This window comes from Calonectris borealis, chromosome 1, assembly GCF_964195595.1.
Source record: "Calonectris borealis chromosome 1, bCalBor7.hap1.2, whole genome shotgun sequence".
In the NCBI taxonomy this organism is placed as follows: Eukaryota; Metazoa; Chordata; class Aves; order Procellariiformes; family Procellariidae; genus Calonectris; species Calonectris borealis.
This window is the reverse complement of record NC_134312.1, coordinates 104,203,292-104,216,468: the sequence shown is the minus strand read 5'-3', so window position 1 is coordinate 104,216,468 and position 13,177 is coordinate 104,203,292. Positions and strand designations below refer to the sequence as shown.

General features: G+C 41.1%; 1 protein-coding gene across 5 annotated transcripts in view; it reads left to right on the top strand.

Moving 5' to 3' along the window:
* Positions 1-13,177, top strand: part of CADM2 (cell adhesion molecule 2) — a 678,107-nt gene that overhangs the window by 483,975 nt on the left and 180,955 nt on the right. For all 5 annotated transcript variants that reach the window (XM_075170255.1, XM_075170245.1, XM_075170266.1 and 2 more), the window contains one exon: positions 12,845-12,994. In XM_075170255.1, the coding sequence (XP_075026356.1) occupies positions 12,845-12,994 (150 nt within the window). The remainder of the gene's footprint in view (positions 1-12,844; positions 12,995-13,177) is intronic.

Sequence of the window (13,177 nt, the reverse complement as noted above, 5' to 3'; positions counted from 1 at the left end):
ATCTTACAGATCAGCAATGGAAATGTGGTGACAATGAGGCCCATATCCTCAAAGAAATGAAAGCACCCAATTCCTTATTCTTCATGATAGAATTGGGTACCTTCCTGCTTTTAGAGAAAAAGGACTTTACAGTTTGTTGAGGCATAAAGAACTGAGCATAGCACTTTAAAGTGAAAAGTGACAGAAAGCCCTAAGCCATATTTGCACTTATGAGAAACAGAAATAATTCAGCAGTCTGTTATCCCAGTCGTGGGAAGATGAAGTTCACTTTAATTATTTTTGGGTTTGTAACTTCCATCAGGAATGTAGAGTGGTGGAGGGGAATGACTTTTTCCCCTTTATAAATAAATAAATAAATAAATAAAATCACTGGATTCTCTCTCCATTCACAAACAAATAATACCACGGTGATAGTCTGAAAAGTGTAAAAAATAGTCGTTTACGCAAGATTCCTAGGAAATAGCACTGTTTGTGTGTACTTTTATTCCATTGTCTCTCTCACACTTTTTCCTGTTTATGGAATAATTGTACTTCAATATGCAGTTTTCTCAAATTTATATTTGCAATCTCTTTCACTGAAATATAGTCCGAATCAATTATATCTTGAGTTAGCTGCTGTTGTAGAAACATACACCTGAAACACAGGGAGTGAAGGAAGGAACAAAGGTTTCCTCCTCCTCTATTATTGCTGTCTAACATAAATTCTGTAGTCTGAAACAGCGGTTGTACTTGCGTGCTCTTGTCCTTTGAAGGCAGCACACGGAGGCTCCGCAAGAAGTGGAAGAACCCCTGCCCTCTTGCCACCAGGCAGAAGGAGGAGACCTAGGCGACGGAGGGGAATGGACACAGGTCCCTGCTCGGGGTGCCAGGCGAACCCCCGGCCGGCCTTCCTCGCCTCAACCTTCCCAGCTGCCCCTACACAACAGATATGGGGCTCTGGAACTTGAGGGTCAGACGAACGAGGACGAAGATGAAGGCCCATCCAGGGGGTTGCCCGAGGCGAGGCAGCCAGCCCCACAAATTACGACTGCCTCCGCTAAGAAAAAAAGGAGGGTAATTGTCATTGGTGATTCCCTTCTGAGGGGGACGAAATATTCTACCAGAGGCTGGCAGAAGTCTCCCAGTCGTTAGCCCTTGTTCTCGTGGGGGACTTCAACTTTCCGGATGTCTGCTGGAAATACCACACGGCAGAGAGGAAACAGTCGAGGAGGTTCCTGGAGTGTGTGGAGGATAACTTCCTGACGCAGCTGGTAAGCGAGCCCACCAGGGGAGATGCCTCGCTTGACCTGCTGTTCACGAACAGAGAAGGGCTGGTGGGAGATGTGGTGGTCGGAGGACGGCTTGGGCTTAGCGACCATGAAATGGTAGAATTTTTGATACTTGGTGAAGTAAAGAGGGGGGCCAGCAAAACCGCTACCATGGACTTCCGGCGGGCGGACTTTGGCCTGCTCAGGACACTGGTCGAGAAGGTCCCTTGGGAGACGGTCCTGAAGGGCAAAGGGGTCCAGGAAGGCTGGACGTTCTTCAAGAAGGAAGTCTTAAAGGCGCAGGAGCGGGCTGTCCCCATGTGCCGCAAGAAGAACGGGCGGGGAAGGCGACCGGCCTGGCTGAACGGGGAGCTCTGGCTGGGACGCAGGGAAAAAAGGAGAGTTTATCACTTGTGGAGGAAGGGTCAGGCAACTCAGGAAGAGTACAGGGATCGCGTTAGGTCGTGCAGAGAGGAAATTAGAAAGGCAAAATCCCGGCTAGAACTCAACCTGGCCACTGTCGTGAGAGACAACAAAAAATGCTTTTATAAGTATGTTAATGACAAAAGGAGAGCCAAGGAGAATCTCCATCCTCTATTGGATGCGGGGGGGAACGTTGCCACCAAGGACGAGGAAAAGGCTGAGGTACTCAATACCTTCTTTGCCTCAGTCTTTAGTAGTCAGAGTGGTTATCCTCAGGGTACTCAGCCCCCTGAGCTGGAAGACAGGGACGACGAGCAGGATAAACCCCCCATAATTCAAGAGGATGAAGTTAATGACCTGCTATGCCACCTGGACGTTCACAAGTCTATGGGGCCGGATGGGATCCACCCAAGGGTACCGAGGGAGCTGGCGGAGGAGCTTGCTGAGCTGCTCTCCATCATTTACCAGCAGTCCTGGTTAACTGGGGAGGTCCCGGACGACTGGAGGCTCGCCAATGTGACTCCCATCTACAAGAAAGGCCGGAGGGAGGATCCGGGGAACTACAGACCGGTCAGCCTGACCTCGGTGCCGGGGAAGATCATGGAGCGGTTGGTTTTGAGGGTGCTCATGAGCCATGTCCGGGACAACCAGGGGATCAGGCCCAGCCAGCACGGGTTCATGGAAGGCAGGTCCTGCTTGACCAACCTGATCTCCTTCTATGACCAGGTGACCCGCCTAGTGGATGAGGGAAAGGCAGTGGATGTGGTCTACTTGGACTTCAGTAAGGCCTTTGACACTGTCTCCCACAGCATTCTCCTAGAGAAGCTGGCGGCTCACGGCCTAGGCAGGTGCACTCTTCGCTGGGTAAAAAACTGGCTGGACGGCCGAGCCCAGAGAGTTGTGGTGAACGGAGTTAAATCCAGTTGGCGGCCGGTCACGAGCGGTGTTCCCCAGGGCTCAGTACTGGGGCCGGTCCTGTTCAATATCTTTATCAACGATCTGGACGAGGGGATCGAGTGATCCCTCAGTAAGTTTGCAGACGACACCAAGTTGGGCGGGAGTGTTGATCTGCTCGAGGGTAGGAAGGCTCTGCAGAGGGACCTGGACAGGCTGGATCGATGGGCCGAGGCCAACTGTATGAGATTCAACAAGGCCAAGTGCCGGGTCCTGCACTTCGGCCACAACAACCCCATGCAACGCTACAGGCTTGGGGAAGAGTGGCTGGAAAGCTGCCCAGAGGAAAAGGACCTGGGGGTACTGGTTGACAGCTGGCTGAACATGAGCCGGCAGTGTGCCCAGGTGGCCAAGAAGGCCAACGGCATCCTGGCCTGTATCAGAAATAGTGTGGCCAGCAGGAGCAGGGAGGTGATCGTGCCCCTGTACTCGGCACTGGTGAGGCCGCACCTCGAATACTGTGTTCAGTTTTGGGCCCCTCACTACAAGAAGGACATGGAGGTGCTGGAGCGTGTCCAGAGGAGGGCAACGAAGCTGGTGAAGGGCCTGGAGCACAAGCCTTATGAGGAGCAGCTGAGGGAACTGGGGTGGTTTAGCCTGGAGAAGAGGAGGCTGAGGGGAGACCTCATCGCGCTCTACAACTACCTGAAAGGAGGTTGTAGCGAGGTGGGTGTTGGTCTCTTCTGCCAAGTAACAAGTGATAGGACAAGAGGAAATGGCCTCAAGTTGCACCAAGGGAGGTTTAGATTGAACATTAGGAGAAATTTCTTTACTGAAAGAGTGGTCAGGCCTTGGAACAGGCTGCCCAGGGAAGTGGTGGAGTCACCATCCCTGGAGGTATTTAAAAGACGTGTAGATGAGGCCCTTAGGGACATGGTGTAGTGGGCATGGTGGTGTTGGGTTGACGGTTGGACACGATGATCTTAGAGGTCTTTTCCAACCTGTATGATTCTATGATTCTATGATTCTATGAATTATTTTAGTAAGTGCTTAAACATTTAAAAAAGCACAGCGACCTTGAATGCACAGTTTGGGGATAACAGTTATCTTCTGAAATATTTCTTCTCTCTCTCCTAAAACTCTGTCATTCTGTAGTAAGTTTCTGCAGTGTTCTCATTAACTCCAATTTTCTCTGCAAATGGTTTTGTTACTGGAGCATGTAATAGTTACCAGAGCACACAATTCTTTTTTCTTTGTTTTGTTTCTTTTTTAAACAATGTTTCTTCAGTGAGCAAACAATTTACAGGACATTCTCTCTGGGGATCAACTCTAAAAAGTATATGCTATCCAGATATGGGACTAAATTATTGCCATTTAAGACAGCAAGTTAGGAAAGGCCAATCAACCCAGTCAAAGACTCTCTGTGTATCAAATTATGCTCAGGGAAATTTCTCTTTCTTTAAAAATGCTGTATGAATACAGTTTAGCGTGCAGGCTACATTGTCATCTTGTCTTTTAGAATAAAACAAAGCAGGTAGTTACATATAAGAGTTAAACTATCTTCTTTAATATGTAGTCAATATTTTACCACACTCTTCAGACTGTTCTTAGAAATGAAATAAAATAATAGGGCCAACAACTTCTTCTGTAGTTTCCTCCTTCAAAATTTCCAGGACATTAACCTGCTATACGGTATCCTTGCTGAAAAAATAGAGAAGGGGATTCACTCCTGTTGAAAAGTTAGCGGAAACGCTAGTTGCACAGTAATGCAGACCTCAGTTTATGCCTGCTGAAATGCAGTTCACAGTATCGTTTTTCTTTAAATTAGTTAAAGATGATCTAATCACACTTCATCTCCTTGGAGAGATGTTTGCATTATTTTATATATAAATTAAGAGCGAAAACCAGGAAAGCGATTCAGTATATTTACATGTTTCATCATACTCGCTTTTGTTTCTGATGCTTTCATTCCTTTGCTAAGAAAGAAGGCCAAAATTAATGTATTCTTCCTACAGATGCAGGCTGCTATTTGTAGCAGTAAGTTCCTTGCCTCCTCACCCAAATATTTACTCTGTATTTTTTTTCTTTTAGGGCCTGATCCTATTGAAGTCAATATAAAAAAATCTGACTGATTTGAATAATAATTTGCTCAAGATTTTTTTTTTTCTCTTTCCTCTCATACAGTTTTGCAGTTTTTGCAGTTTTATGTCCTCTGGTTTTGACTGACATCATACTGTAAAGGCGTCAAATAAGAAGCCCATGGCTTTGTGGTTCTGTGCAAGACTGAAGAGGATAAGTGTTTTTCTTATTTAATCTCTGCTATAGGCTTTCTGTGTGAGAATGAATAGAACTATAGGCTCTATTCTTTCCCTCACATATGCTGATAAACTTCATTTACCTCATAGGGATGCTGGGCAGCGAGGCTCGCAGGAGAAGGTAGAGCCAATGTGCTGGAAGATTGCTAACGCACTGCTGTCACCTCTTGTCCAGTCCCTTCTCTCTTCCCGCACCCATTTCTTTTTATGGCTTTCTGATATACAGTGACGTGAGCAGGCAAAGCTTGCTGCACTGATACTGTGAAACTTTATAACATAACAGTTTCCTACAAAAACAGACCTCTGCAGGAACAAAAGTAAAGAGAGGATTATGTTTTCTCGGTGGTTACAGCCACCAAGTCACATTTATAATTAGCCTGGTGATTTTCTTAGAATATATATCCTAAGCATCAAATGGAAGTGTTGAAATCATTAAAGAGCTTTCATTTTAATTGCAAAAAGTACAAAAAAACCACCCCCAAACATAAACAAATAAACATGCGATGAACTCACAAGATGAATGTTTCCAAACTGGACCAAATAATGATAATTATTCTGCATAGTCTTGTCTCATACTGAGATAAAAATCAGTTTTAAAATCTGTAAAAGCAGTTGAGCCATGATTTCTAGGTGAAAAGAAAAAGCCTTTCTTGACTGAAAACAGCTTGTGGCTAATGAGATATGAGCCTGTCAATTCTACTGGAAAACAGTATTGGTCCTCCACAAAGCATCGCAAAAACAACCTGTGATAGAATATACTTAACTATAGCTCCATCTAGGCAAAATAGCTGAAATAATTTTGCTAACAAAGTCCCCTAAAATGAGCAGAGGGACTGGAATACAGCATGGTGACGGTGATATCTAGATGCAGCCTTCTTTTTGCAATAGCTTCATTGCTTATTGTAATTTATCTTTGTATAACCTTGTAGTGTTTTCCAATGAAACTTGTTGCTTCCTCTTCAGATACAAGGGAATTGTAATGTGGGCCATCAGTACTTTTTATTTTTTTTTCATTCTTTCTTTGTTAGTATACTCCAGGCAGACAGTGAAATTGTTTGATTTGCCTCAAGGTTTGATCATGGAACAAAACGTAATTGCATATACAGTAGTGGATATATATGTCTCTGATTGACCTGACCTGCCGGTGGAGGGTAGAAGTGTCATTGCCAACCATCTCTTGTGAAGAAAGCAAGCAAGCTGGATGGGTAGCTCTGTCTGTAGAACGGTGATCATCTGGGTCACATTCATTATCTCATGATCATACCTGTCAATTACCTCAGTCAATAGTAAAGTAGGAAGTAAATTGCACTGAACTTACCTAAAAAGCTGTATTCAGAAGAGTATTTATTAATTACTTATTCTGCATTTTCTGTATATTTAGAAAAATAATGTGGCCCTTTAATACTTACTAAGTAGCATTTGAGGGGGGATTTGTCTTCGGTGCAAATTAAAATTACTGCGAAAGATATAACTTTCACCCCCCTCCCCAACCCCATCTTACCTCCTTACCCCCCCCCCCATCTTACATTCCTACCTTCTGTTTCATCAGCTAAACAGGGATAATTCCCATATTCCTGGTGTTGATCAGCCTCATGCTTTTTTCTGCATTCTCTGAAAGCTGACAGGCAGCAAAAGCCTGGCATGTAGGTGGGTCTGTACTTTCAAGAGAGCCCTGGCCTTTGCCAACCCAGTGTCCCATCATCATCATGTAATCCCATATGATAGTTTTTCTCCTGGTGCATCTCCTAAAGCAAGTCTCAGTATCTGCCCTTAGTACAAGTACCAAATTTGGGCATCTTTTCCCTACCTGCAACCTGAAATAAGGAATTACTACTGCTATTGTATAATGTACTGCTAAGATTTCTGGAGTGGAGCGTAGCATCCTGGCTGCTCGTGTTCAAGGAAGAGGAGGGCTGCCAAGTTGTTCCGAGAATGGAGGGGTCATCCAGTGAGAGGCAAATAAAACATCTTGGTTTGTTCAACTAGCACAATGCAGACTAAAAGGTGATGTATCTGGGAAGTGCTTAATGCACTGCTCATCGGTGCAGGAAGTGCCTAGAAGTTTTCCACTGGATGTTGAAATTTAACGTATAATTAATTATTATTAAGTCATATGCTACGTTCTTTATTCCTTTCTGCTCACGCACACTGACTGTATAGGAGTTTTGCTGGAGAGTAAAGAACAATTTAGTTCACTATTGTTTGCTGTTGCTATGAATGTGGTTTTGTTACTGCCATCGTCACTTTTGGTTCAACAAGATAAATTGATTTCAACAAGATAAATTAAGTATGATGCAAGATTTTTGGGGCATTGGTGAGTCCAGGTCAGAAATTGAAGAGATTTAGGTAGACTTGGATTCATTACTAAAATCTGGAAGTAACCTTAAAATTCTTGGAAATCCACTGTCTTTTTTATTTTACTTCTCGATGGTGTCCAAAATTTGTGCATCAAATATAAAAATAAAAAATCCATGAATACATTTATATTTTTAAAATTAACTTGATTATTACAAGGGCTTGTACCCAAAGAAGGAAGCTATGTTTAGATGGGGAGAATACAAATGATCTCAAATAATTTGTAGAATGTGTATAAAAGTGTTGTTTAACGGTATATATGCACAAACCAGAAGATACATGTGATTTGAACAATGTATGCAACAAAGTAATATAAACTCAAATGGAAGCATTATAAAGTTTATTTTATCACTGTTTCAAGTCCCTGTTCCCCATAAGCACATTTCTCTTTCTCATAGCAGCAGCAGTATGGGCTGAAATCAGATAAGAGGAAGTGGAAACAAGTATATAAAAAATTTAAAAGAAAATATTTTTAATCCTTTTTGAGCCAAATCTTTTTACAAGTTGAATAAGCATCATTATTTCTTTTGTGTAATTGGTTAGCAAAGCATAGATTAAATGGATTGCCTGACATCATGTGAAAACTCAATGGTAGGTTTAGGAATACTTTTCAAATATTTTCAGAATCTCAGATTTTGAAATCTGAGATTTCAGTTAGTCCCATGGGGTTATGTCTCATTGACATTACCACCATTAAAGGAAATATGAACATTAGTTTGTACTTAAATTTTCTGCCTTAATAGAAACTTTTATTATGCTCTGTTTTAAAACAAATCTTCATTAGGAAAGAATTTATTTTCAGTATGTTTTTGATTGTATTTATAAATGAATGTTTGATAAATTTAATATTTTCATGACTTCTTAAATTACAGTTACATCTAGAAAAAGGTAGCCATAGTCTTTAAAATTCTTTTGACTGCTGTAAGGCCTTTGACTTGAAATAGCATGACATCTTGTGTAATAACCAAAACTTATTCAAAACCAACCTTACAAGCATTAAGCAGATTAGAACTGTTTGAAAAAATAGGGTGAAAGTGTAATGATAAACAAGAACTCACCATGGAACAGTCATGTTTCTATGTATTTGTCTGCTTGGGAAAAGCAGTTGGTACTGTACTATTTAGATGGTTTTCAGAGTTGTTTTTTAGAAACTCACTGGGAAACACACTTGTTGCCAGCAGCATTTGCGGATGCCACAAAGACTGTGAATATATGAAATAATGAAGAGCACAGGTCACTGGCGTTAAAGAGACATATCTTTCAGTGCAGTGAAACATAGGGACGTACATCTAAGAGCTACAGGAGGAAAACTGGGATGGGGGGTTGTCTTTGGAGCGGTGTCTGAGGAAAAACAGCGGCATCATGGTAGACCGTCAGTCAAACTTGGGTCCCCATCTGACCCTGTGGCCAAGGGGACTCATTTAGGTGTGCAAACAAGAATATGAAGTCCTGGTAGAGAAGTGGCATCACCTTTGTATTTTTTCCGTCTGTGACTGCTACAGTGGGGTTTCCACGTCTGGGCTCCACACTTCAGAAAAAAGATGATAAATTGAAGAGGGCACAGAGAAGAGACACAGACTAATTAAAGGATTAGAAAAATACAATTTCTACAGAAAGACTTAGGAGCTCAATTTATTTAGATTATCAAAGAGAAGGTTAATGGGTGATATGATCACAGTCTCCAAGTACCTACAAAAGAAAGAGAATTTGATAATAGAGGGCTCTTCAGAGCAGGGAAAAAGATATAACAAGAGCCAGTGGATGCTAGGTGCTGCAGTGAGACAAATTCAGGAATAAAATCCTGTTTTCTTGTTTAAACAATGATGACCGTTGCTCTCTGAAATAAGTTACGGAAGGTGCCATTAAGTTTTCCATTACTAGACTTCTTAAGTCAAGGCGGAATAGGCAAGTTAGAGGACATTTTCTTGTTCAATCTCTGCTCCTAGAGTTAAAGAAAAAATTAAGACAAGAATGTTTAGAAATTATATTAAGAACCGTTCATACTAGAGAACCCCAGGGGTAGCATCCAATTGTTGAAATGACGATGAAAACTGTGTTTCTTTTAACATGCTGGACTCAATCTGGCAGGGTCTTTAGGCTTGCCTTCTTATTGAAGGCTCATCACCAAGTATTCTTGACTTAATGGGACCATTCATATGGATCGGAACCAGCATCCTCAATGCTGGGAGTATGAATGCTTTTTTGCGGTGGTGGTAAGTTATCCCAGCTGTTAGGGTGTTTTCCAGAGCAAGTAGCTCAGGGAATGATGATGTGATTCCAGTCAGTGGCCTCCAGCCATGGGTCGCTGTGCTGCAGCAGGAGCCTGCTGCCCCTGCAGCTCAGCAGGGGCACCTAGAACTGGCTGAGAACACCTCATCTGCGTCACCGATGGCCTGGGTTCTCCATCGCACTGAGCGCTTGCTTGGGGGGGCAGCTTCGCTGGCATGCTTCCCGGGCACATGCTACCTACTTATTTAATAGAAATGAGGCCTCTCCCGCAAAATACTGTCAGTCCCCCAGGACCAGATCTAATCTTTGGTGGCATAAAACCACTTCTTTGACACTTGCAGTGCTATGTTAAATGGCATGATGCTGATGCTTTCTATAATGTTCATCTATCTGGTATAGGCTTTTACAACCTTCTCCAGCCCCAAAGGTCCTACTTCAATAACCCAAGTTAGCTGCTGATACAAACAGTAAAGTATATCTCATAAATGTTTCTTTGTCTTAGTTTTCCCATCACTTCCTAATAATTTTGATCGCCTTTAAGAGGTGTGCAGTATCCATTCTTTTGGTCTTGCTTTGTCTGTTTTTCTCTGTTCCGCACAGGCTCCCTTCTTTCCACTTGGGCTAGTTTCCAGATTAAATGGCTCATTTCCTCTGTACCTCTTTCTCCACTCCAAGCTTCCTATGAAGCTTGGTGCATCTTCTCCAGATCCACACAGCTTCTGTATTGGTAAGGGATAGGATGAATGCTTTGGTTTCACTTTTTTATGCTAGATTAATTCTTGCTTCCAAAACATCAGCGTGCGGTAGAGTGGCCAGAAAAAAGAAAGTTCTTCTGACCTCTTTGAGATCATGGCATCTACAGTTTCCATTTAAATGGTTGAGCAGAAAAGTTTACCTACTAACCACTCTTCTGATCAAACAAGTCTGTGACTTGACAATCATTAGCAAATGATAGACTGCGTATACACTGACACTTTCATGATAAGAACTATAATATCAGAAAGAGAATATAGAGTAATTCTGGGGAGATCTCCCAAATCATTTTAACAGGGTCCTAAATCATTACAGCAGTTCTTTATTAAACTATTTTCCATTCCTAGTCTTTAATGTAAATGACGGATTTCACTGTACTAATCTCTGGCGCTAGGTTCTGTTTAATGCTTCTTGTATGCAAAAAATATTTTAGCCCACATAGCCTCTTATCCACAACTCATACTTTAGAAGGTTATTTCTTTGGTAAGATGCCTGTAATTTAGTGGAAGTAATAACAGGCTGTGTGCATTTTTCTGGATTTTTAAAATTCTAATTTAAGCGATAAGTAATTTATGCAATATCTTGAGGTTCCTTGACACGTTGGAATTGAAAGAGGGGAAATGGAAGGGAATGACAGATCTTTTCTGTTTTCTTTTTTTTTTCCATCCTTGTTTATGATTTTTCACTCATCAAATATTTCTCAACGTGTGGTTTTCAAGAAGCAGGGTTTGATTAATGAAGTGTCAGATACAGAGGATGTCATGAGAATTTTGGCATTTATTGTTTGCAGCATTTAAATTAGCCATGGTGTTTTCAATATTCCTTATTTTTTATTTACTGTATCTGTTATCTTGTTGATAGTAAATACCCTTTTATAGTAAATATCAGTAATTTTTGTAAATAGCAAATTTTGATCTTTAGACATCAGCAGGAAGTTGATATTTATACAAAAATTATACCAGTTATTCAGATTTGCATTTTGATGGAAATCTTTTATTTATTTATTTATTTTAAACCAAGACGGTGGAGAGTGTTAGACTACCTAAATGCTAATGGTTTCAGTGACGTAGATGCTTATGTACCAGGCCTAAGGCCATCAAAATTATTTTACATATGGAAATGGACAGCTATCAAAACCTGGCTAGAATTACATTTTCGGCAATATCAGCAGGTCAAATAGAAGTTCAGTTGTTAATCCTTTATTTAGTAATTCCTTACTCTGGTCATATGAAAACCTGTATACTAGATAATAGACTTCTATATTATCATGCCTTCCATATAGAAGGCATGCCTCAGTTTAACTTAGCTGGGAACAACTCTGATGAGAGCCACTAAAACAGAATGTTTCTGTGAAGGTTTTATGCCGGTTTTTTTATTCCGTATTGGTATAATTAGTGGATATTGTATGTATAATTTCCTTGATGTACTTATGACATGTCTATGAGCTTGTTCATTCCTGTAGGACTGTAGAGAGATTTTTCACTTCTGACATATTGATCTTGGTATTATACTTCTTACGCTAGCAGCTCTACCTACCCTTAAGTGCTTCTTGTATTAATAGAACCTGTATAAAAGGAGGGGAAGAAAGAAGCATATATTTTATTTAGACTATTGGGTTGTCTTCCTGTTGCATTGTATCCTTGAATAAATTAATATATCTCCCAGATAATGATGTCTTGCTTATTATTGAAGAACTTTTCTTTCCCCACCCATGTTAAAAATGACTTCCATGTTTTTACTGTGCTCCCCTGTTGTGATACTCTTGTCAGAATGTGTTGTGCTGTTTGACAAGGTGTGTGCTATTCTCACAATACATAAACACTTTAGTCTAACTATGCCATTGAAAACGCTTGTGATTCAAGAAGCTGGGTGATACTGCTCCTGTATTGTGTAGAGGTATTTGGAAATCTTCCCAGTGACTTTTCAGCAAGCACTTAATGTGATTCATAATGCTCTGGGATAGAATCACAGATGCGAAAGAGACCTACTACATCATCACTTCCATTTTCATATGAGATCAGGTTATATTTCCTCAACAGAAGATGCATTGAGTATTAGATTCACACTACATTTGCTCTCCAACAACTTTCCAAACCTGGCAGGAAAAACATCATCCTGAGAGTTCTTTAAAAAGCATAAAAAGAAACAGGGAGTCAAGGCTGCCCTGTCCCTCTATTTTAAAAATCCTATGCAGATTTTCATGTTATGCTTTCAGTGATGTTTTCAACAGCCATTTAACTATATTATCTGTACTGAGACATCTATGTAGGAATGTAGCACGTGAGCCCTATGCAGAGGCATATCCTGGATGCATGGGTATGTCTGAGGAGATAAAATTGCAGAGTATTTCTTTGGAACTAATTAGTATGACTTACGGGGGGGGGGGGAAAGAGGGAAAAAAAAAATCCTTATTTCTTAATTAGTCTGTTTCTTGGATACAGAGAATATATTGCAAATATAATTTTTTTCAATTTGTTGTACTACCTTTCTTTGGTCAGAATAGATCACACTGAATTCAGACTCTGTCATCTGTGGGAAGCTGCTGCAATAAATTCAGTTCTACAACTTAAATCCTTTCTTTTTTTCTCTTTCTCTCTTCCCTTCTCCACCCTTCCCCTCCCTCCTCAGGCAGCCAAGGGCAGTTTCCACTCACACAGAACGTCACGGTTGTTGAAGGGGGAACAGCAAATTTGACCTGCAGGGTCGATCAAAATGATAACACCTCCCTCCAGTGGTCAAATCCAGCTCAACAGACACTGTACTTCGATGACAAGAAAGGTAAATCGTTTCCTGAACTCATGGTTTTGCATAATTTTTTCTAAGAAAGAAATGCTTAAAACCATTTCCCTTTAATATTTTAATGTGAAAATATTTGCTAGGAATATATGTTTGCAGCTCTAATTATTATATAATCTTTTTTGGAGGGCAGGTTCACTGAAGTACTCTCTTGCGTATAAAATT